This window comes from Pseudophryne corroboree, chromosome 3, assembly GCF_028390025.1.
Source record: "Pseudophryne corroboree isolate aPseCor3 chromosome 3, aPseCor3.hap2, whole genome shotgun sequence".
Lineage (NCBI taxonomy): Eukaryota > Metazoa > Chordata > Amphibia > Anura > Myobatrachidae > Pseudophryne > Pseudophryne corroboree.
In genome coordinates this window covers 407,302,129-407,327,658 of record NC_086446.1, presented here as the reverse complement: position 1 = coordinate 407,327,658, position 25,530 = coordinate 407,302,129, and the positions used below count along the sequence as shown (strand labels likewise).

General features: G+C 43.8%; 1 protein-coding gene across 1 annotated transcript in view; it reads right to left on the bottom strand.

Moving 5' to 3' along the window:
* Positions 1-25,530, bottom strand: part of ERGIC3 (ERGIC and golgi 3) — an 89,073-nt gene that overhangs the window by 31,335 nt on the left and 32,208 nt on the right. Inside the window, exon 9 of the mRNA XM_063960179.1 lies at positions 13,971-14,067. Within this exon, the coding sequence (XP_063816249.1) occupies positions 13,971-14,067 (97 nt within the window). The remainder of the gene's footprint in view (positions 1-13,970; positions 14,068-25,530) is intronic.

Below are 25,530 nucleotides of genomic sequence, written 5' to 3'. Positions count from 1 at the left end.
ATATAATGGTTTTCTGGGAACATAGCAGTGCTCAGAGTATGTGATTTTAGTCAAGGAGACTGTACCAGCAATGTGATGTACACTGGAAACTCCTAACAATAAACAGTTACATTTAATTTTGAGTGTGCTAGACTGTAAGGAGGGCAAGACAGACCCCAATACAATGGACTTTAGAGAGGTGGGATAGGAATGAGTATTAATGACAAATGCAAATGTTAGGTTATGGAATATAAATGGTAAGTGGATGTAAACGTAAAATAACAAAGGATGGACATTATTGGGGATAAAGCAGAGATATTATGTGCTAAATGTAATAGCCTGTGATTTGCCAGAGGCGCGGGACTTTGCTGCATTAATAATACGGGTAGACTCGCACAATCAGTTACAAGGCAAAACCAGATTAGCAGACTCTCACAGAGTCCCGCACATACGGCATCTCGGCAGGCTATTACATTTAGCCCAAAGTGTTGGTTAGCTACATAGAAAATAGGATTTTGGTACTTACCAGGTAAATCCTTTACTTTGAATCCATAGGGAGCACTGGAGTACTCTTGGGATATGGACGGCTTCCGCAGGAACAGGGCACTGAATATTTAAATTTAGAACTCTCCACCCCTCCATATCCCAGAGTACCTCAGTGTTTTTTACTGAGCCGAACAGGAGCTAGAGAGGTTGACAATGGAGAATTACATATAACATATCGGACAACAATAAAGTTGACACATAACGTTACTGACAACTAAACAGTTGACACCATAACCAGCACTTGATAATTTGAACCAGTCGGTGAGAGTGTGTTACCATAAGATCCCCTGAACTTACCACAAACCAGGTAAAACTGCTCTGGGTGGGCGTCCAGTGCCCCCTATGGATTCAAAGAAAAGGATTTACCTGGTAAGTACCAAAATCCTATGTTCTTTTTCATCCACTAGGGGTCACTGGAGTACTCTTGGGACGTACCAAAGCTTCCCCCGTGGGCGGGAGAGCTGTTTGGCACCTGTAACACTAGGCGGCCAAAGCTAGATGCTGATGCCGCAAACGTATGAACTGTTAAAAGCACACAAACGTGTGCACTGAAGACCATGTAGCCGCACGGCAAAGCTGCGTCGTAGAAGCTCCACGACCAACTGCCCATGAAGTTCCCACAGAATGTGTGGAATGAGCTGTTACTGATGTAGGCGGCTGTAACCTAGCATGAAGGTAAGCCTGACGTATGGTCAGTTTTATCCATCTGGATAAGGTCAGCTTAGAAGCTGGCCAACCCATCTTGGCAGCATCATAGAGAACAAACAACGTATCCGTCTTACGAACAGTAGACGCTCAGGATACATAAACGCACAGTGCGCGTACCACATCTAAAGTTCCTGAATCTCCTGTTAACACAGGAACTACTATTGGTTGATTGATGTGAAAAGAGGACACTACCATTGGTAAGAAAGCGGGATTCGTCCGAAGTTCCGCTGTGTCATCATGAAACACCAAATACGGTGGCTTGCATGACAAGGCACCGAAATCTGAAACACGCCTTGCCTAAGCTAAGGCTAGGAGCAAAATTGTTTTCCAAGTGAGAAACTTAATATCCACTTGTTGTAAGGGTTCAAAATATGAAGACTGTAAGAAATCTAAAACCAGATTCAAGTCCCATGGCGCTGTAGGTGGAATGAATGGAGGCTGTACTCTTAGGACACCTTTGCAGAAAAGTGTGTACAGACGGCAATAGAGCCAATCGTCTTTGAAAGTAAATTGACAAAGCAGATACCTGCACTTTTAGTGTAGATAAACGCAATCCTCCATCTAACCCAGTCTGTAGAAATAACAAAAGACGGAATAACTTGAAAGAAGATGTCGTAAACTTCCGAGCTTCACACCAACCTATATAGGCACGCCAAATAATGTAATAATGAGCTGCCGTAACCGGCTTCCTAGCTCGTAACATGGTTGGTATAACCGAATCTGGAATGCCCTCTCTTCTTAAGAGGGCGGTCTCAACAGCCACCCCGTCAAACGCAGCCGCGCTAAATCGGGGTAAAGGAACGGACCCTGTTGTAACCGGTCCAGACGTAGTGAGAGCGGCCAAGGATCGTCTGCGAGTAGTCCGCGGAGATCCGAGAACCAAGCTCTCCGAGGCCAATGAGGCGCCACTTGTATGACTGTGAGGGACTCTCTTTTGATACGTTTTAGCAACAGAGGGAGCAGCGGAAAACGGTGGAACCAGATACACGAGGCTGTGCGGCCACGCGATTGTGAGAGCATCCACCGCCACTGCCTTTGGATCTCGCGTTCTGGACACATACTGGGGCGTTTGGCGATTGTGGCGAGATGCCATCAGGTCCACTTGAGGGTAACCCCACCTCAGGACCAACAAGTGTAACACCTCTGGATTCAATGCCCATTATCCTGGATGAAAATCCCAACGGCTGAGATAATCCGCCTCTCAGCTGTCCACTCCCGGAATGAAGACAGCCGACAATATCACTTGGTGATGCTCGGCCCAATTGAGGATTCGAACTACTTCCCGCATTGCCATGCGGCTTCTCTTTCCTCCTTGTTTGTAGATGTACGCGACTGCCGTCGCGTTGTCTGACTGCACCTGGACAGGCTGAGACCGAAGTATGTGCACTGCTTGTCGCAGCGCATTGTAAATTGGCCGGAGTTCCAGGACATGTATAGACGTGGCAAAAGAAGATGGGTGTACAACCGCAATGTTGCGCAGCAAATAAATATAAGCAGCCCTGCTTCTACACACCAGGGAAAAAACACATAAATTCCATATACCGAAAAGCAAGTGAAAATGGTGTAGTTTGCACTGGCGCTAAATATTAAAAGATGTATCCCTTTTTGTTTGGAGGGATTTCCCGGCCAACAAACCAATAGGCCAAATAAAAGTTAAAATGTACACTTTTATTAAAACACAAAATACTGACATGAACATACACAAATAAAGTGCATCTGTGGGGCTGGACCAGTTTGAAGGTGAATGTGCAAATGGAAAAAATGTCTCTCACCATGAATCAGGGTTGCGGTGGGCTAGCTTTTTAGAAAAGCAACAGTGTCCCAGGCTGAATCTGGCCTAGGCACCACCGCAGCAGGTTTATTCAGCTTGTGAGTCCTTTTGAATCCACCACTGGTCCTCTCCCCTTGTCGCCTCCGTCTGTAAACAACGCGTTTCGGTCACTTAGCTGTGACCTTTTTCAAGTTCCTGGATGGAGGCTGTATGATCCTGGTGGTCTATTTATACCCCTCTTTATTAATGGCAATGTTTTCACCTGCGGGTAGTGAGCTCCGCAATTACCGGACATTCACTTCCGGAAGTCGCGGTTTGCGTTCCAACTGCTACCGGAAATGACGTCGCGTGCGTTCCATCAGTACCGGAAGTTGCGCGATCGCGACTGTAGTACATTGTGCTTCTGGATTTACTTGCTTTAGGCATTGCAGATAGTTATTTCGTATTGCAAACACCCATTTCGTGTCCACAAATTATCAAGCAAGGCTTTTCTTTTCTGGAGATGTCATTTTGAGGGAATGGATAAAATTATTGTAGATGATGCCCGTTCCGCCATCTTTCTCCATGGAAAATAGCCAGTAGCAAATGATTTCTTCCTTTTAAGAGGGTTTTTTGTTTTTGGATTATTGGGTTCTTTTCTCCTCATATATTCAGGGACCCTCTCTGACCAAACTTTGTGGTACTTTTTATTCCCACCAGTCCATCCCTATTACCCGAGTAGGGTCCCTGTTTTCTTTATGCAGGAGTTCGCCCCAGGAATTAGTATCAATAGTAATTCATCATTGTTGATACATAGAAGAGAAGAGAGAAACATTTTTGTTAAAAAAAGAAGAATTGTATGTGACTTGGTATACGTGGATTTTTATGACCAGACAGAAAGATTAAAATAGTTAAAATGTAAAATATAAATAAATAAAAGGGGGATAACAGTGTGCATTCTTAAGACATTTCATAGAGACAAGTCAATCTAAAAACCATTTCAGTTCGAAATCGACATTGTGTCCGTTAGGTTTCAGGGAATTGAGGTCAAAGATCCAACGCATCTCGGTTTGTGCGAGACGCTTATCAAGATCTCTATTTTTCCAATTTGTTTTAATCTGTTGGATTCCCAGGTACCTCACAATGTGCCCCTCACATTTGTTATGTATCTTGCTGAAATGGTCCGAAAAGGGATGGCTATCCAGACCCTTGCGGATGTTATACACATGTTCCGCCATTCGTGTTTTTAAGGGTCTGGATGTTTTCCCCACATATATCTTTCCACACTTGCATTCAAGTAAATATATGACGTTTCTTGAATGACAAGTTATGAAATCCCTAATTTTGTATTTTTTTCCTTTGACTATGAATTCTGTAATTTTCCTTGGAATGTCTTTTTTAGTGGTGGTTTTACACATCAAGCAGGTACCACACCTATGGAAACCCTGATTACATGTTCTTGCTAATGAATTTTCAGGAAGACTGCTTTTCACTAGCCTATCTTTCAGGGACCTTGCTTTTTTATATATGAAAGTCGGTTTCTTAGGGATGATGTGTCCAATAACCGGATCATCCTGTAATATTCTCCAATTCTGTTTGAATATTCTTTCGATATGCTTATGATGTGCACCATACTGTGTAATGAATGCCCATTCGTGAGAGTTCTCATTTGTTTCTATGTGTACTTTCTCTTTGAGTAAAAGACTCCTCTCTGTACTCCTTACTTGTTCTTCTGCCTTAACTAAAATAGAATTTGAATATCCCTTTTCTTTAAAACGGTTTCCCATCTCTCGTATCTGTACATCCAGGACATTTGAATCAGAACAATTTCTCTTTAGCCGTTTGTATTGCCCCACCGGAATGTTCTCAAGCCATTTTTGATGGTGCTCACTATCTATATTGATGTAAGCGTTCGAGTCAGTTGGTTTTCGATGAGTCCGTGTCAAGATAGAGTTGTTTTCAATGTATATAGCTAAATCCAAGAACACCAACTCTTTTTGACTCTGAGTGAAGGACAAACTAATATTAAAAGTATTATGGTTAAGAAATTCTAAAAATGACAATAAACTTTCCTCTGATCCTCTCCAAATAAAAAATATGTCATCTATAAACCTCCACCATGACACCAGGTTCGCTCCCGGTCCCCTGATTGGGTCCACTGTTTGCATTTCCCAGTATGCCATATAGAGATTGGCATAACTAGGAGCGAACCTGGTGCCCATGGCTGTGCCCCTCATCTGGAGATAATAAAAACCATCGAAATAAAAATAATTGTTACTAAGAATAAAATCAATGGAGTCCAAAATGAATTGTCTCACCTCATTTTTGTAAGTGCTCTGTTGTAAAAAGTATTCTATGGCTTTTTTCCCCTTCATCCCAATTTATTATGGTGTAGAGGGTACTTACATCTGCACTAACTAGAGTATACCCCTCTCCCCAAGTAATTGATTCGAGTTTCCTCAGTGCATCACCTGTATCTTTTAAAAATGCAGGGGTGTTAGTAACCAAGGGTTGGAGGAATGAATCAACCATGGCAGATAAATTGGACGACAGGCTATTTGTGCCTGTGATGATGGGACGTCCAGGTGGATTCTCCAAATCCTTATGAATCTTCGGAAGGACGTATATGGTGGGGGTTGAAGGGTTATCAATATGAATGAAGTTGCGCTCTTCTATTGATATTGCTCCATTGTCTACCGCATTCTTCGTGAGATCTTCCAATTTTTTTGCCATGACATTGAAGGGGTCTGCCTTGAGTTTCCTGTATGTCTCAGGATCTCTCAGTTGCCTCTCAATTTCCTTGATGTATTTTATTTTGCTCATAACCACTACCCCTCCTCCCTTGTCGGCAGGCTTTATTATAATTTCCTTATTTTTCTGCAAGGATACCAATGCTGATCTTTCTTTTTGTGTGAGATTATTTTAGAGTATGTGTCCCTCCTATCTTCAGATTTGTTGTTTCCCCAGGACTTCCAATTTTCTCTCCTACCTATTGGATTTTTTTGGTAGGGGCTCCTTTCTTTTCTAAATTGTCTATCCCTGGGGATTTTTGAAGGGAAACGGAATCTTTCCTCTATTCCCTTCTCCTGTATGTGATGGACTTTTTTCTCCCTTTTTCGCCATGTGGGGGTCCTAGTGTACTCTCTATCAGGGATAGTTTTATCTGTATCCCCTTTGGTGTCTTCATATGAGGGTTCCTTGGTGTCTCTACTAAATTTCTTCTTTTTCCTACTTTTCAATTCTTTAGTTTCCTTTTCTAGTTTGGTGAGGATAAATTTCTCTTTGGTTTTTACCTCCTCTAAATCACAATAAGGATCAACTAGAATCTTTAACGTTTCTATTTCTCTATTCGCTTCTAACAGATTCTCTTTTCTTTCCTTAATTATCAATTCCACTAGTGACAGTCCACAGTGTGTGAGAATTTTCTCCCACTCTTTGCAAAAGGTTTCATTCTCATTGGAGAAGGAAGGCTTTTTTGCAATCCTTAATCCTTTGGGAATGACATGGTGGGAAAGATAATGTTCAAGTGCAGTAACCTCCCACCACATACGATTTTCCTTCAGCATGATTCTCTCTAGTTTATTTAATACCGTGGTGAGGTCCTCATCTACAATATTAATCTCCTCTGAATTATCATTCTGGAAGATTTTAGAAGAGACTCTTCTTTTATCACGAAATGAGAACATCCCTGCAGCAACCTGCCGTGTACTTGTGTTTGGAACAAATATGGCAAAAGAAGATGGGTGTACAACCGCAATGTTGCGCAGCAAATAAATATAAGCAGCCCTGCTTCTACACACCAGGGAAAAAACACAAATTCCATATACCGAAAAGCAAGTGAAAATGGTGTAGTTTGCACTGGCGCTAAATATTAAAAGATGTATCCCTTTTTGTTTGGAGGGATTTCCCGGCCAACAAACCCCTTTGAAATTTTTGTCGATTTACAAAAATATATCAGGAAATTAAGCCTGAAGAAATTTTTTGAGGGGAAGGATCAAGGGGTGAAAGTTCAGGAAGCAACCCAGGGGGGAAATAAGAAGGGGTTTAAAAAGAAATCCCATTTCTATCCCCAACATGTGAAGGGTGGCAGTATTGAATGCTTCAATTCCATTGTAACAAAAGAAATCAGACAAATCTCCAAATCAAAGAGAAATAATCTCACACAAAAAGAAAGATCAGCATTGGTATCCTTGCAGAAAAATAAGGAAATTATAATAAAGCCTGCCGACAAGGGAGGAGGGGTAGTGGTTATGAGCAAAATAAAATACATCAAGGAAATTGAGAGGCAACTGAGAGATCCTGAGACATACAGGAAACTCAAGGCAGACCCCTTCAATATCATGGCAAAAAAATTGGAAGATCTCACGAAGAATGCGGTAGACAATGGAGCAATATCAATAGAAGAGCGCAACTTCATTCATATTGATAACCCTTCAACCCCCACCATATACGTCCTTCCGAAGATTCATAAGGATTTGGAGAATCCACCTGGACGTCCCATCATCACAGGCACAAATAGCCTGTCGTCCAATTTATCTGCCATGGTTGATTCATTCCTCCAACCCTTGGTTACTAACACCCCTGCATTTTTAAAAGATACAGGTGATGCACTGAGGAAACTCGAATCAATTACTTGGGGAGAGGGGTATACTCTAGTTAGTGCAGATGTAAGTACCCTCTACACCATAATAAATTGGGATGAAGGGAAAAAAGCCATAGAATACTTTTTACAACAGAGCACTTACAAAAATGAGGTGAGACAATTCATTTTGGACTCCATTGATTTTATTCTTAGTAACAATTATTTTTATTTCGATGGTTTTTATTATCTCCAGATGAGGGGCACAGCCATGGGCACCAGGTTCGCTCCTAGTTATGCCAATCTCTATATGGCATACTGGGAAATGCAAACAGTGGACCCAATCAGGGGACCGGGAGCGAACCTGGTGCCATGGTGGAGGTTTATAGATGACATTTTTTATTTGGAGAGGATCAGAGGAAAGTTTGTCATTTTTAGAATTTCTTAACCATAATACTTTTAATATTAGTTTGTCCTTCACTCAGAGTCAAAAAGAGTTGGTGTTCTTGGATTTAGCTATATACATTGAAAACAACTCTATCTTGACACGGACTCATCGAAAACCAACTGACTCGAACGCTTACATCAATATAGATAGTGAGCACCATCAAAAATGGCTTGAGAACATTCCGGTGGGGCAATACAAACGGCTAAAGAGAAATTGTTCTGATTCAAATGTCCTGGATGTACAGATACGAGAGATGGGAAACCGTTTTAAAGAAAAGGGATATTCAAATTCTATTTTAGTTAAGGCAGAAGAACAAGTAAGGAGTACAGAGAGGAGTCTTTTACTCAAAGAGAAAGTACACATAGAAACAAATGAGAACTCTCACGAATGGGCATTCATTACACAGTATGGTGCACATCATAAGCATATCGAAAGAATATTCAAACAGAATTGGAGAATATTACAGGATGATCCGGTTATTGGACACATCATCCCTAAGAAACCGACTTTCATATATAAAAAAGCAAGGTCCCTGAAAGATAGGCTAGTGAAAAGCAGTCTTCCTGAAAATTCATTAGCAAGAACATGTAATCAGGGATTCCATAGGTGTGGTACCTGCTTGATGTGTAAAACCACCACTAAAAAAGACATTCCAAGGAAAATTACAGAATTCATAGTCAAAGGAAAAAAATACAAAATTAGGGATTTCATAACTTGTCATTCAAGAAACGTCATATATTTACTTGAATGCAAGTGTGGAAAGATATATGTGGGGAAAACATCCAGACCCTTAAAAACACGAATGGCGGAACATGTGTATAACATCCGCAAGGGTCTGGATAGCCATCCCTTTTCGGACCATTTCAGCAAGATACATAACAAATGTGAGGGGCACATTGTGAGGTACCTGGGAATCCAACAGATTAAAACAAATTGGAAAAATAGAGATCTTGATAAGCGTCTCGCACAAACCGAGATGCGTTGGATCTTTGACCTCAATTCCCTGAAACCTAACGGACACAATGTCGATTTCGAACTGAAATGGTTTTTAGATTGACTTGTCTCTATGAAATGTCTTAAGAATGCACACTGTTATCCCCCTTTTATTTATTTATATTTTACATTTTAACTATTTTAATCTTTCTGTCTGGTCATAAAAATTCACGTATACCAAGTCACATACAATTCTTCTTTTTTTAACAAAAATGTTTCTCTCTTCTCTTCTATGTATCAACAATGATGAATTACTATTGATACTAATTCCTGGGGCGAACTCCTGCATAAAGAAAACAGGGACCCTACTCGGGTAATAGGGATGGACTGGTGGGAATAAAAAGTACCACAAAGTTTGGTCAGAGAGGGTCCCTGAATATATGAGGAGAAAAGAACCCAATAATAAAAAAAAAAAACCCTCTTAAAAGGAAGAAATAATTTGCTACTGGCTATTTTCCATGGAGAAAGATGGCGGAACGGGCATCATCTACAATAATTTTATCCATTCCCTCAAAATGACATCTCCAGAAAAGAAAAGCCTTGCTTGATAATTTGTGGACACGAAATGGGTGTTTGCAATACGAAATAACTATCTGCAATGCCTAAAGCAAGTAAATCCAGAAGCACAATGTACTACAGTCGCGATCGCGCAACTTCCGGTACTGATGGAACGCACGCGACGTCATTTCCGGTAGCAGTTGGAACGCAAACCGCGACTTCCGGAAGTGAATGTCCGGTAATTGCGGAGCTCACTACCCGCAGGTGAAAACATTGCCATTAATAAAGAGGGGTATAAATAGACCACCAGGATCATACAGCCTCCATCCAGGAACTTGAAAAAGGTCACAGCTAAGTGACCGAAACGCGTTGTTTACAGATGGAGGCGACAAGGGGAGAGGACCAGTGGTGGATTCAAAAGGACTCACAAGCTGAATAAACCTGCTGCGGTGGTTCCTAGGCCAGATTCAGCCTGGGACACTGTTGCTTTTCTAAAAAGCTAGCCCACCGCAACCCTGATTCATGGTGAGAGACATTTTTTCCATTTGCACATTCACCTTCAAACTGGTCCAGCCCCACAGATGCACTTTATTTGTGTATGTTCATGTCAGTATTTTGTGTTTTAATAAAAGTTTGTACATTTTAACTTTTATTTGGCCTATTGGTTTGTTGGCCGGGAAATCCCTCCAAACAAAAAGGGATACATCTTTTAATATTTAGCGCCAGTGCAAACTACACCATTTTCACTTGCTTTCAGGACATGTATAGACAGCAATCTTTCGTGATCCGCCCAGAGACCCTGGAGCTGATAATTTTGAACTACAGCTCCCCAACCTCCGAGACTCGCGTCCGTCGTTAGAATTATCAAATTTCAGGCGCCGAACAGTTTCCCTGCGGTTAGATTGTGTACTTTGAGTCACCAGAGTAGAGAGACTCTGGCCCGTGCCGACAACCGCACCCTGTGGTGAATTTGCAGATGCGAGCCCGACCACTGTGCGCGCACATCCAGTTGAAAAGTACATGAGTGCAATCTTCCGAACTGAAGCGCTTCGAAAGCCGCCACCATGGTGCCTAAGAGGCGAATGCACAAATGTACGGAGACTGTGCGTGGCTTGAGCACTAATCCTACCAGATGACGAATGATCTGTTCTGGTAGGTAAATTCTCTGATTTACCGCATGGAGGATCATACCAAGGAATTGCAGTCGTTGAGACGGAATCAGATGTGATTTCTTGAAGTTGACAATCCAACCGTGCTGAACCAGTACATTGTACGTTAGCAACGCATGTTGGAGGAGCATCTGTTGAGACGGAGCTTTGATGAGCAGATCGTCCAAGTACGGAACTATTATCACTACCAGGGATCTGAGATGTTTGGTGAATACCCGAGGCGCTGACGAGAGGCCAAACGGTAGAGCCTGAAACTGGTAATGGTTTTGCCGTATTGCAAACCGCAAGACCCTCTGATGAGGTGGCCAAATCGGAATGTGTAAGTACGCATCCTTGAGATCCAGCGCAATCATGAATTCCTGTGGCTCTAAACCTGCAATTACTGACCGCAGAGATTCCATCTTGAATCTGTAGTAAGTGACGTACTGATCGAGGCCCTTCAAGTTCAATATTGGCCTGACCGAGCCATCCGGCTTTGGTACCTACAAACAGACTGGAATAATAACCCTGACCTTGTTGGTGTACAGGGACCAGAATCAAAACTGCTGACTCCAGCAGGGACTGAATGGCAATTTGCAGAACCGCCCTCTTGTCGTCCGACACAGGCAGTCCGGTCTTGAAAAACCGCAGTGGCGGGAGACAGTCGAACTCTATCTTGTAACCTTTAAACACTAAATTGCGGATCCACCCACCTGTGGACGTCTGAAACCACGCTAAATGGAACGTCTGAAGGCGTGCTCCCACAATTGGAGATCCAAGATGGGCTGGGAGTCAGTCATGCCACTGGCTTGTCGGTGACCTTAGCGCCTTGACGACTGGCGTTGGTTTGTTGGAAACCACGCCCTCGACCTCGTTTACCGGGCATGGCTGGTCCTCTACCACGGCCTCGAAAGGGCTGAGGCCAAAAGGATTTGAACGCCGGCCCGAGTACTTCCGTCTAGGTACCGGTGGAGGCAATGGTAAGAAAACCGACTTACCTCCCGTGGCCTCAGCAATCCATTTGTCCAATTCAGGACCAACCAACTTCTCGCCACCCTAAGGTAACGCCTCTATACCTCTTTTGACCTCCGACTCCGCTTGCCAAGAGTGCAGCCAGAGTACTCGTCGTGCTGTAACTAGCGACGATAAAAGGTGAGAAGTGAGCTGTCAGACGTCAGTAGAAGCTGTACATAGATAATCAGCAGCTTCACAAATTTGATCAGTGAGAAGTATAAGGTGATCCATGTAGGGCAGAATTGATTTCTGTTATCCATACCATCAGCGCCTTAGTAACCCAAATGCCAACCAACCCTGGTCTAAGCAACACTCCTGCTGCTATATACATGGATTTTAGCATAGCTTCTATTTTACGGTCTGAAGGGTCATTAAGCGTAGTATCGTTGGTACTGGTATGGTTAATTTCTTAGTAAGTTTAGACACAGACGAATCCACCAATGGCGGATTCTCCCATGTAGCTGTCACAGCCTCTGGAAACTGGTAACTAGACTTAAATCTGCGAGGTACAGAAAACCGTTTATCCGGATTCTGTCGCGTTCCCGAAACAGGAAAACCCATCGGAGTCCTCTGCCGTTTAGCAAAGACGACTTCATTATTTGTCAGAGGCTCCTCAGTTTCCGTAAACTTCAGAGACTGATGCACCGCTCGGATGAGATTATCAATGCCTGGGCTGTCAAAATCTTCACTATCTGACTGCTGGTCTTGCGCACTGAGGTCTGGCATAGAATAGTCAGAATGCAACATAGCAGAAACTGGTAAATCATAAGACAAATGAAATTTATCCCTACTACCCAAAATGGACTTGGACATTTGGCAAGGCTGAGACCCCTCCGGTAGTTCTAGCGGTCTCACCCTAGACTCAGATCTTGCCGCTTCCAGCTACTGTCGAGCGGCGGCCAATTCTGATTGCAAACCAGCCATGACATCCGCTAGTGTAGCCCATGGCGGGTCCGGGGATGAAAACCGGAGCAGAAATTGTATTCGTAGCTGCATCCACAAAACATACTGTACATGTGGTATGGTTACAGACATGGCAGGGAAACTGCTTTTTAGGTTTTGCTGGTGCCTTACTCATTATGCAGACAGACAATACAATATACAAGAGACAGACAACTTGCACGACTCAGTAAAATAGTACTAAGGTGTGTCTATATATATCTCTATCTATCTCTGGCCAAGAGCAGTGCACGTGGCCACTACTATATGAAACCTGATCCCAAATTCCCACTAACACCCCTGCGCCTCCGGTGGAGTAGAGATGTAGGACAGGAACGTTCTGGAATCACAACAGGAAGACAGGAAGCATGGTTAAAATGGCCCCCATGCCTCACAGCGCAGGGTATATTTAACAAGTGCAGCAAACCCGGTAATATAGGCTTAACAGCCTATGTCATTAATGCTGTCACCCCCTTTTTGCAGCCCTCCGCTAAAGTGTATCCTTCCCCCCCCTTCTGCTCCCTCCCCTGTGGCCCGTGTACCGCTGTCTGACCGGGAGTTACCGGGGAGCGGGTCCGCGATCGGGTGCAGGGAGCCGGGGAGCGCTGTAATGGAGAGCGGTCCTGCAGCGGCGGCCGGCGGGTGTGAGCAGCGGCCGGCGGGGTCTTAGCGGCGGAGGAGCGCGGCGCTGATCGGAGCGGTTGCCGGGGCGGCCAGTTAGGAGAGGCGGGTGCGGGCGCAGCGGCGCCGGCTCTGTGAACATTGTCCCCACACAGCGGGGCGGCAGCGTGCGCTGACCGCCCCGTCCCTCCAGCATACCTGACTCCAGAAGCGATGGCTGTGACGGGGCTTCTATCTGCAAGCTCCGTCCAGCTGTAGCAGCAGTCTTGTGAGCTGCATGTGGCTGTGAGGGTGCTCTTTGTGAGGGCCGACACGCCATGCGCTGCTCCGTGCAGCGGCACTATCCAGGACCCACGTTTTTAGTAGAAACTGGGAAGGGATGTGCCGAAGTTGTAAAAAATGAAAAATTAAAATAAAAAAATATTCACTAAGTGTGGCAGCCCCACACCAGCCCTGTTGCTCCGATGAGCACAGAAAAAACACTGAGGTACTCTGGGATATGGAGGGGTGGAGAGTTCTAAATTTAAATATTCAGTGCCCTGTTCCTGCGGAAGCCGTCCATATCCCAAGAGTACTCCAGTGCCCCCTGTGGATGAAAAAGAAAAGATCATTGAAATCAAAACCTGCTGCTTAAATTTACCAAAAAGAAAAGGATACATTGATAAGAGGGTACCCAGCACTGAGCCCCAAGGCACTCCAACTAAGTAAGCAAACAAGCAAAGAATTTTAGAGCATTCAAAGGCTTACCTTGCATGGCTGCAACACTTGTCCCATCAAGAGGGTTTACTAGACCTGGGTAATCTCTTCCAAATGAGAGATGCCTCACATTATGGGTCATATTTATCTACAGGAAAGCACACATCATCAATAAGGCTTTAACAAAGGATAAACTAGTTTACACCTCAAGTGATTAAAACAACTATTAGAACAAGTAAACAGTCAGACTCATGGGTGGCTGATACATGGAAGAGTGATAGGATAGGCTTACTCTGCCATTTCAACCCACCAAACCTTGGGAGAGATATATCAAACCCCAGAGAGAGAGAAAAAAAAAAAAGTACCAATCAGCTTCTGCCATTATGGTAGCTTATTGTCTCTCTCCAATGTTTGATGCATCTCCCACTGGGTTGTGCAACTTTTCTCTAACTACTGCAACTGCTTGGCCAAACTAGCAATGCATCAAGATGGCGTCAGTACTAGGAGGCATAACTTCTGCCAGCACAAGACTATTACTCGCACCTGGAACCACTCACTTGAGGACAATTTCTAGTTGCAGCTGCAGGTAGCTTTGACTGAAGCCATCCATTACATCTTACAATAGCATAGAACATGCTTAGCTCATCACAGGACAACCAGTTAACAGATTAAAGCATGGATTTTATGTAATTGCTCACAGGAACAGGTAGATCTTAGTAGTAATGTCATTTAATGGCTCACAAAGCTCTTATACAGTAGGAGCGGATACTTGTAAGTGCATCCACAAAAAAACATGAAGGCAGTGATATCAGCACTCTAATATGTGCACAAGAGTCAGGCTACTCCCTTTATTTTAATTTTACATATGCAGATATGCAGCTAGCTACCATGGAGATGAGACACAGGAGCATCTTATTTCTAGCAACCCCCACCCTCTGATTTCCTTAAATAAATATTATAATATATATATATATATATATATATATATATATATATATATATATATATATATATATATATATATATATATATATGTCCAATTTGCGTCCAGCACTCCAAAGGTTAATGCGGTGTACGCTCCGGTGCCCTGCTCCAACAAGCAATTCAATATCTCCAAGAACAAGCTGGCACTCATGAAGACACAGTAATGTGATCAACGTTTCAGGGCTGCTGCCCTTTTATCAAGACCATCTGTAATATACAAATATAAAACATTTATACCTTACCCACACCTCGTGCACTTGCTTCCACGGCGCCCGCTGTGAGCCGATGACGTCATTGGCGCGCACCCGCGCCGGCGACCCAGCATCAAAGGGGGGCGTGGAAAATCCTAGTGACGTCCCATCACCATGGTAACCCGTTCTGTCTACGGAAATAAAAACATGTAACAGAGATTCACCCGTAGCCCGCAATACATACAGCACAATAGGTCTAGGGGGACTAATGGATTATAGTAAACTGATATCATATGTCACCCGGAAACAAACTTGTCAACCTAAAGAGGCACATTAACTGATATTCGGAATCTACATGAGACTGAATTATAATAACAGATGTCTAAAGAACCTAGTACTGTCACTGTAACTCGGTTCATATCTCTTCAAAGTATGTAGAAAAAGGCAGTGCTATTATCACAAATTATAGGAAGCTGGTAAATGATAGAATTTCATTGAGTCCAAAAGGCTTCATGGACTGTAGTGTATGGATCCACCAGGATTCTTTTTGAAGTAAGATTCGACCTCGGTTGCCTCCTCTTGGGGATTCAGGTACTCCATCAATGATTTTATAACGTATAGATGACCTAATGTGTTGTAACTCCTTGAAATGACGGGCTACCGGCTGGTCCGAGCCCCGTCCCTCCAAAGCCGCACGTATACTAGATCGATGTAACGCTATTCTTTCTTTAAACTGGCGAATAGTCTTGCCAATGTATAATAACCCGCAAGGGCATTTAATATAATATATAACGTATCGGCTTGTACAGGTATAAGGTCGTTTAATCCTAAACTCCTTTCCTGAGCGTGGATGATGGAAAACAGCACCTGGTTCCAAACTGCTGCATGTGGTACACCCGAGGCATTTAAAGTTACCTGGCTTCCTTGTCAAGAAATGGCCAGGCGGTGATACTTTAAGATTAGAAACGTCATTATGTACCACCCAATCTTTGATGTTTCTTCCTCTTCGATAAGAGGGTAAAATCTTCACTCCTTTGAGAGACTAATTGTTTGTCTTGGGTGATGATAGGCCAAATTTGTTTGGCCTTCTGCATGGTACTCATACTGGTGGTGGAAAAATCTTGAGTCCAAACTATGAAGTCCGGCTTTCTTGTATTTTGGGTTTTGTTTAATAAGCATATTCTATCATGCTTCAAAGCCCTGCTTTTGGCTTCCTTTAGATGTTTTAGTTTATAACCTCTTTCTATGAATTTTCGTGTCATGATGTCCATCTGTTTAATGGTCTCAGCTTGATCACTGCAGATACGCCTGATCCTCATGTATTGGGAATATGGCAATCCCCATTTAAGGGTCGGCGGGTGGTGACTGTTAGCATGCAGCGTGGTATTTCTGTCTGTTTCTTTGACAAATAAAGAGGTGTGCAAGTGGTGCAGATGATCTTGTTTGATAGCCACATCTAGATAGTGTATTTCTTCATAGCTGGTAGAATATGTGAATTTTATGGAGTCATCCAACCGGTTGATGTCAAGCATGGCCTGTTGGAAACTCTCTTGCGATCCTGACCATAATACAAAGATATCATCTATGTAGCGGAAGTATGCTTTAATACTACCCGCTACATTAGGATTAGTTAGAAAGAGGTCATTTTCCACTTCTCGCATAAAGATGTTTGCAAAGCTCGGGGCCACGCAAGACCCCATCGCGCACCCCGAGCATTGCCGGAAAAATCTACCATCGAAAATGAAGTAATTTCGTGTTAGAGTTAACTCCAGTAACTTAATGAAGAAATTGATGTCTGGACCATTATATTTGTGACTGCCTGTGATGCACCGTCTGATGGCTTCAATACCTCTTTGATGGGGGATGTTGGTATATAAGCTGATCACATCTATGGTGCACATCAGGTAGTTCTCCGGCAGCGGTGACAGCTTCTCCAATTGTAACAAGAAGGCCGTAGTATCTTTCAGACAGACCTTTTGATCTTGTACAACCGGCTGCAGGAAGAAATCTAAGTATTTAGAAATGTTGTAGAAGAGGGAATCTCTTGCCGCTATTATAGGTCTTCCTGGCGGGTTCACGGGATTTTTATGAAGTTTGGGGATCGTATAAAGAACCGGGATAATAGGCCAGTCCTGTATTAATGTTTCTTTTATCTTGTAATTTATGATATTATCTTCCACGGCTTTGTTCAAAATGTCATCTATTTCTGCTTTAAATATAGACGTTGGATCCGAGGGTAACTCCTGGTAAGTAGTTTCATCCGCAAGCTGTTTGTATACTTCAGACTTATATTGCCCCACGTCCTGGACTACTATACCTCCGCCCTTATCCGCCGAGCGGATTATGATATCATTGTAACCAGCTAAATTTTTCAAAGCTGTATGTTCTTCCAAGGACAGATTATTGAAATCGGGCATACGGTTCAACTGTGGCTCCTCAATTATGGTATTCATGAAGTTGATAAAGCATTTTATATTGCTGTTAGAGGATACTGGATCAAAGGTAGAGGGTTTGTGCAGGGGGATGTCATGTGTTGATAGTGGGGGACTATCTCCATAGTGTTCCTTCAGTCTTAGCCTCCGACCGAATTTATATAAGTCCACTTTATTTTTGAAGATATCCGGTTTCTTTGTGGGAACAAAGGACAGCCCTTTATTCAACACCGACAATTCATCAGTTGTTAGAGAGCGTGATGACAAATTGAAAACTAAGTTTTCTTGTTCTTGGCTCTTTTGGACTTTCCTTGCCCATTGTCCACCACGGCGGGTGTAGGGCCTTTTTTGAGCTCTCTTGCTGCTCTCGTAGTGACCCCCGTCGGGGGTTTCCTCCCGTTTTTTGACGAAGATGTGGCCCCTGCACATTCTGTGTCACTAGATGACTGTGCACTCGAATTATCTGTATCCAAATTAAATCTCTTGTTCCGCCGGAATTTAGGCCTCCTATTTGACTCGGTGCCCCGATTGTATGCCCACGAATAAACTTTATTTTCCTGGTAATCTCGGTCCACAGTAATTCGCTTTGTTTTTTTGAATTGGATGAGGTCCAGGCGATATTTATCTATATCCGTGGTCAATTTATTCAATAAATCTTGAGAGGTTTCCCCCTCTATAACTGCAGAATGACTTACTTCAAATTTAGCAATTTTTTCTCTGGCAAGGAGAAGCTCTCTGCGAGATTCCTCTATAACCAGAAGAATTAAATCGTAGGAGCACTTGTTTAAAACCGCTGCCCAACGCCTGCAGAAATCAGGATTATGCCGTCCAATTGTGGGAATATTGCGGATACGAAAACCGCGTTGGGCAGCGGTTTTAAACAAGTGCTCCTACGATTTAATTCTTCTGGTTATAGAGGAATCTCGCAGAGAGCTTCTCCTTGCCAGAGAAAAAATTGCTAAATTTGAAGTAAGTCATTCTGCAGTTATAGAGGGGGAAACCTCTCAAGATTTATTGAATAAATTGACCACGGATATAGATAAATATCGCCTGGACCTCATCCAATTCAAAAAAACAAAGCGAATTACTGTGGACCGAGATTACCAGGAAAATAAAGTTTATTCGTGGGCATACAATCGGGGCACCGAGTCAAATAGGAGGCCTAAATTCCGACGGAACAAGAGATTTAATTTGGATACAGATAATTCGAGTGCACAGTCATCTAGTGACACAGAATGTGCAGGGGCCACATCTTCGTCAAAAAACGGGAGGAAACCCCCGACGGGGGTCACTACGAGAGCAGCAAGAGAGCTCAAAAAAGGCCCTACACCCGCCGTGGTGGACAATGGGCAAGGAAAGTCCAAAAGAGCCAAGAACAAGAAAACTTAGTTTTCAATTTGTCATCACGCTCTCTAACAACTGATGAATTGTCGGTGTTGAATAAAGGGCTGTCCTTTGTTCCCACAAAGAAACCGGATATCTTCAAAAATAAAGTGGACTTATATAAATTCGGTCGGAGGCTAAGACTGAAGGAACACTATGGAGATAGTCCCCCACTATCAACACATGACATCCCCCTGCACAAACCCTCTACCTTTGATCCAGTATCCTCTAACAGCAATATAAAATGCTTTATCAACTTCATGAATACCATAATTGAGGAGCCACAGTTGAACCGTATGCCCGATTTCAATAATCTGTCCTTGGAAGAACATACAGCTTTGAAAAATTTAGCTGGTTACAATGATATCATAATCCGCTCGGCGGATAAGGGCGGAGGTATAGTAGTCCAGGACGTGGGGCAATATAAGTCTGAAGTATACAAACAGCTTGCGGATGAAACTACTTACCAGGAGTTACCCTCGGATCCAACGTCTATATTTAAAGCAGAAATAGATGACATTTTGAACAAAGCCGTGGAAGATAATATCATAAATTACAAGATAAAAGAAACATTAATACAGGACTGGCCTATTATCCCGGTTCTTTATACGATCCCCAAACTTCATAAAAATCCCGTGAACCCGCCAGGAAGACCTATAATAGCGGCAAGAGATTCCCTCTTCTACAACATTTCTAAATACTTAGATTTCTTCCTGCAGCCGGTTGTACAAGATCAAAAGGTCTGTCTGAAAGATACTACGGCCTTCTTGTTACAATTGGAGAAGCTGTCACCGCTGCCGGAGAACTACCTGATGTGCACCATAGATGTGATCAGCTTATATACCAACATCCCCCATCAAAGAGGTATTGAAGCCATCAGACGGTGCATCACAGGCAGTCACAAATATAATGGTCCAGACATCAATTTCTTCATTAAGTTACTGGAGTTAACTCTAACACGAAATTACTTCATTTTCGATGGTAGATTTTTCCGGCAATGCTCGGGGTGCGCGATGGGGTCTTGCGTGGCCCCGAGCTTTGCAAACATCTTTATGCGAGAAGTGGAAAATGACCTCTTTCTAAGTAATCCTAATGTAGCGGGTAGTATTAAAGCATACTTCCGCTACATAGATGATATCTTTGTATTATGGTCAGGATCGCAAGAGAGTTTCCAACAGGCCATGCTTGACATCAACCGGTTGGATGACTCCATAAAATTCACATATTCTACCAGCTATGAAGAAATACACTATCTAGATGTGGCTATCAAACAAGATCATCTGCACCACTTGCACACCTCTTTATTTGTCAAAGAAACAGACAGAAATACCACGCTGCATGCTAACAGTCACCACCCGCCGACCCTTAAATGGGGATTGCCATATTCCCAATACATGAGGATCAGGCGTATCTGCAGTGATCAAGCTGAGACCATTAAACAGATGGACATCATGACACGAAAATTCATAGAAAGAGGTTATAAACTAAAACATCTAAAGGAAGCCAAAAGCAGGGCTTTGAAGCATGATAGAATAAGCTTATTAAACAAAACCCAAAATACAAGAAAGCCGGACTTCATAGTTTGGACTCAAGATTTTTCCACCACCAGTATGAGTACCATGCAGAAGGCCAAACAAATTTGGCCTATCATCACCCAAGACAAACAATTACAGTCTCTCAAAGGAGTGAAGATTTTACCCTCTTATCGAAGAGGAAGAAACATCAAAGATTGGGTGGTACATAATGACGTTTCTAATCTTAAAGTATCACCGCCTGGCCATTTCTTGACAAGGAAGCCAGGTAACTTTAAATGCCTCGGGTGTACCACATGCAGCAGTTTGGAACCAGGTGCTGTTTTCCATCATCCACGCTCAGGAAAGGAGTTTAGGATTAAACGACCTTATACCTGTACAAGCCGATACGTTATATATTATATTAAATGCCCTTGCGGGTTATTATACATTGGCAAGACTATTCGCCAGTTTAAAGAAAGAATAGCGTTACATCGATCTAGTATACGTGCGGCTTTGGAGGGACGGGGCTCGGACCAGCCGGTAGCCCGTCATTTCAAGGAGTTACAACACATTATGTCATCTATACGTTATAAAATCATTGATGGAGTACCTGAATCCCCAAGAGGAGGCAACCGAGGTCGAATCTTACTTCAAAAAGAATCCTGGTGGATCCATACACTACAGTCCATGAAGCCTTTTGGACTCAATGAAATTCTATCATTTACCAGCTTCCTATAATTTGTGATAATAGCACTGCCTTTTTCTACATACTTTGAAGAGATATGAACCGAGTTACAGTGACAGTACTAGGTTCTTTAGACATCTGTTATTATAATTCAGTCTCATGTAGATTCCGAATATCAGTTAATGTGCCTCTTTAGGTTGACAAGTTTGTTTCCGGGTGACATATGATATCAGTTTACTATAATCCATTAGTCCCCCTAGACCTATTGTGCTGTATGTATTGCGGGCTACGGGTGAATCTCTGTTACATGTTTTTATTTCCGAAGACAGAACGGGTTACCATGGTGATGGGACGTCACTAGGATTTTCCACGCCCCCCTTTGATGCTGGGTCGCCGGCGCGGGTGCGCGCCAATGACGTCATCGGCTCACAGCTGGCGCCGTGGAAGCAAGTGCACGAGGTGTGGGTAAGGTATAAATGTTTTATATTTGTATATTACAGATGGTCTTGATAAAAGGGCAGCAGCCCTGAAACGTTGATCACATTACTGTGTCTGCGCATTTATTAAGTCTTCATGAGTGCCAGCTTGTTCTTGGAGATATATATACACATACATACATACATACACATATACACACACACACATATTATATATATATATATATATATATATATATATATATATATATATATATATATATATATATATATATATATATATATATATATCTTTTACTCACCAGGGCCACTCCATTACTTGGGTATATAGTGTGGGCTTTGTATTATGGCACTAAAATAATTACTGTAAAAGCGGGCTCCTTCCCCATATACAACCCCTCCCCCTCCATCAGCACCTCGTTTAGCAAAGCCGTACGGAGGAGGGGAGGGAGGGGGGGGGGGGGGGGATCAGAACCACCAACTGTAAACTAAATCACCTGCAACTATAACAGTTTTCCCCAGATGGACTTTGAAGAAGGGATTTTACGGTGGAAAACAAATCCACTTTCCTCTTGCATCCATCTGGATGATGCTCCATTACCTCTGGGAATTCTCAAAGCAAGCTAATGGGGGGGGGAGCGCGCATCAGATAGCTCTCAGGTTCTTGGTTTCAAGAACTAAGCTGGGGTGAAGACAAGGACCTTGACCAGGAAGATCTGGGCGCGGAGGAAGACGGTACGGATCATCGGCCAACATGTTTTAAATAAGAATTTACTCACCGGTAATTCTATTTCTCGTAGTCCGTAGTGGATGCTGGGAACTCCGTAAGGACCATGGGGGATAGCGGGCTCCGAAGGCTGGGCACTCTAGAAAGATTTATGACTACCTGGTGTGCACTGGCTCCTCCCACTATGACCCTCCTCCAAGCCTCAGTTAGGACACTGTGCCCGGACGAGCAGACATAATAAGGAAGGATTTAGAATCCCGGGTAAGACTCTTACCAGCCACACCAATCACACCGTACAACTCGTGATACTATATCCAGTTTGACAGTATGAAAACAACTGAGCCTCTCAACAGATGGCTCAACAATAACCCTTTAGTTAACAATAACTATTTACAAGTATTGCAGACAATCCGCACTTGGGATGGGCGCCCAGCATCCACTACGGACTACGAGAAATAGAATTACCGGTGAGTAAATTCTTATTTTCTCTGACGTCCTAGTGGATGCTGGGAACTCCGTAAGGACCATGGGGATTATACCAAAGCTCCCAAACGGGCGGGAGAGTGCGGATGACTCTGTAGCACCGAATGAGAGAACTCCAGGTCCTCCTCAGCCAGGGTATCAAATTTGTAGAATTTTGCAAACGTGTTTGCCCCTGACCAAGTAGCTGCTCGGCAAAGTTTTAAAGCCGAGACCCCTCGGGCAGCCGCCCAAGATGAGCCCACCTTCCTTGTGGAATGGGCATTTACAGATTTTGGCTGTGGTATGCCTGCCACAGAATGTGCAAGCTGAATTGTACTACAAATCCAGCGAGCAATAGACTGCTTAGAAGCAGGAGCACCCAGCTTGTTGGGTGCATACAGGATAAACAGCGAGTCAGAGTTTCTGACTCCAGCCGTCCTGGAAACATATATTTTCAGGGCCCTGACAACGTCTAGCAACTTGGAGTCCTCCAATTCACTAGTAGCCGCAGGCACCACAATAGGCTGGTTCAGGTGAAACACTGACACCACCTTAGGAAGAAATTGGGGACGAGTCCTCAATTCTGCCCTATCCATATGGAAAATCAGATAAGGGCTTTTACATGATAAAGCCGCCAATTCTGACACTCGCCTGGCTGAAGCCAAGGCCAATAACATGACCACTTTCCACGTGAGATATTTTAGATCCACGGTTTTTAGTGGCTCAAACCAATGTGATTTTAAGAAAACTCAACACCACGTTGAGATCCCCAGGTGCCACAGGGGGCACAAACGGGGGCTGAATATGCAGCACTCCTTTCACAATGTCTGAACTTCAGGTACTGAAGCTAATTCTTTTTGAAAGAAAATCGACAGAGCCGAGATCTGTACTTTAATGGAGCCTAGACTCAGGCCCATATTCACTCCTGCTTGCAGGAAATGTAGAAATCGACCTAGTGGAAATTCCTCTGTTGGGGCCTTTTCGGCCTCGCACCATGCAACATATTTCTGCCACATGCGGTGATAATGCTTTGCCGTAACATCTTTCCTGGCTTTAATAAGCGCAGGAATGACTTCTTCCGGAATACCCTTTTCCTTCAGGATCCGGCGCTCAATCGCCATGCCGTCAAACGCAGCCGCGGTAAGTCTTGGAACAGACAGGGCCCCTGCTGAAGCAGGTCCTGTCTGAGCGGCAGAGGCCATGGGTCCTCTGATATCATTTCCTGAAGTTCCGGGTACCAAGCCCTTCTTGGCCAATCCGGAACCACGAGTATCGTTCTTACTCCTCGCCATCTTATTATTCTCAGTACCTTTGGTATGAGAGGCAGAGTAGGGAACACATAAACCGACTGGTACACCCACGGTGTCACTAGAGCGTCACCAGCTATCGCCTGAGGGTCCCTTGACCTGGCGCAATATCTCTTTAGCTTTTTGTTGAGGCGGGACGCCATCATGTCCACCTGTGGCCTTTCCCAACGGTTTACCAACAGCAGGAAGACTTCTGGATGAAGTCCCCACTCTCCCGGGTGTAGGTCGTGTCTGCTGAGGAAGTCTGCTTCCCAGTTGTCCACTCCCGGAATGAACACTGCTGACAGTGCTAGTACATGATTTTCCGCCCATCGGAGAATCCTTGTGCCATTGCCATCCTGCTTCTTGTGCCGCCCTGTCGGGTCACATGGGCGACTGCCGTGATGTTGTCTGACTGTATCAGTACCGGCTGGTTTTGAAGCAGGGGTCTTGCCTGACTTAGGGCATTGTAAATGGCCCTCAGTTCCAGAATTTATATGTAGGGAAGTCTCCTGACTTGACCATAGGCCCTGGAAGTTTCTTCCCTGTGTGACTGCTCCCCAGCCTTGAAGGCTGGCATCCGTGGTCACCAGGACCCAGTCCTGTATGCCGAAACTGCGGCCCTCTAGAAGATGAGCACCCTGCATCCACCACAGTAGAGACACCCTGGTCCTTGGAGACAGGGTTATCATTTGATGCATTTGAAGATGCGATCCCGACCACTTATCTAAGAGGTCTCACTGGAAGGTCCTCGCATGGAACCTGCCGAATGGAATTGCTTCGTATGAAGCCACCATTTTTCCCAGGACTCGTGTGCAACGATGCACCGATACCCTTTTTGGTTTTAGGAGGTCTCTGACTAGAGATGACAGCTCCTTGGCTTTCTCCTGCGGGAGAAACACTTTTTTCTGTTCTGTGTCCAAAATCATCCCCAGGAACAGTAAGCGAGTGGAAGGAACCAGCTGTGACTTTGGAATGTTCAGAATCCAGCCATGCTGTTGTAGCACCTCCTGAGATAGTGCTACTCCGACCAGTAACTGCTCCCTGGACCTTGCCTTTATAAGGAGATCGTCCAAGTATGGGATAAATAAAAACTCCCTTTTTTTTTGAAGGAGTATCATCATTTCTGCCATTACCTTGGTAAACATCCTCGGTGCCGTGGACAGTCCAAACGGTAGTGTCTGGAATTGGTAATGGCAATCCTGTACCACAATCTGAGGTACTCCTGGTGAGGAAGATAAATAGGGACATGCAGGTAAGCATCCTTGATGTCCAGGGATACCATGTAATCCCCCTCGTCCAGGCTTGCAATAACCGCCCTGAGCGATTCCATCTTGAACTTTGTTATGTAAGTGTTCAAGGATTTCCATTTTAAAATGGGTCTCACCGAACCGGCTGGTTTCGGTACCACAAACAGTGTGGAATAGTAACCCCGTCCTTGTTGAAGTAGGGGCACCTTGACTATCACCTGCTGGGAATACAGCTTGTGAATTGCCTCTAGCACAGCCTC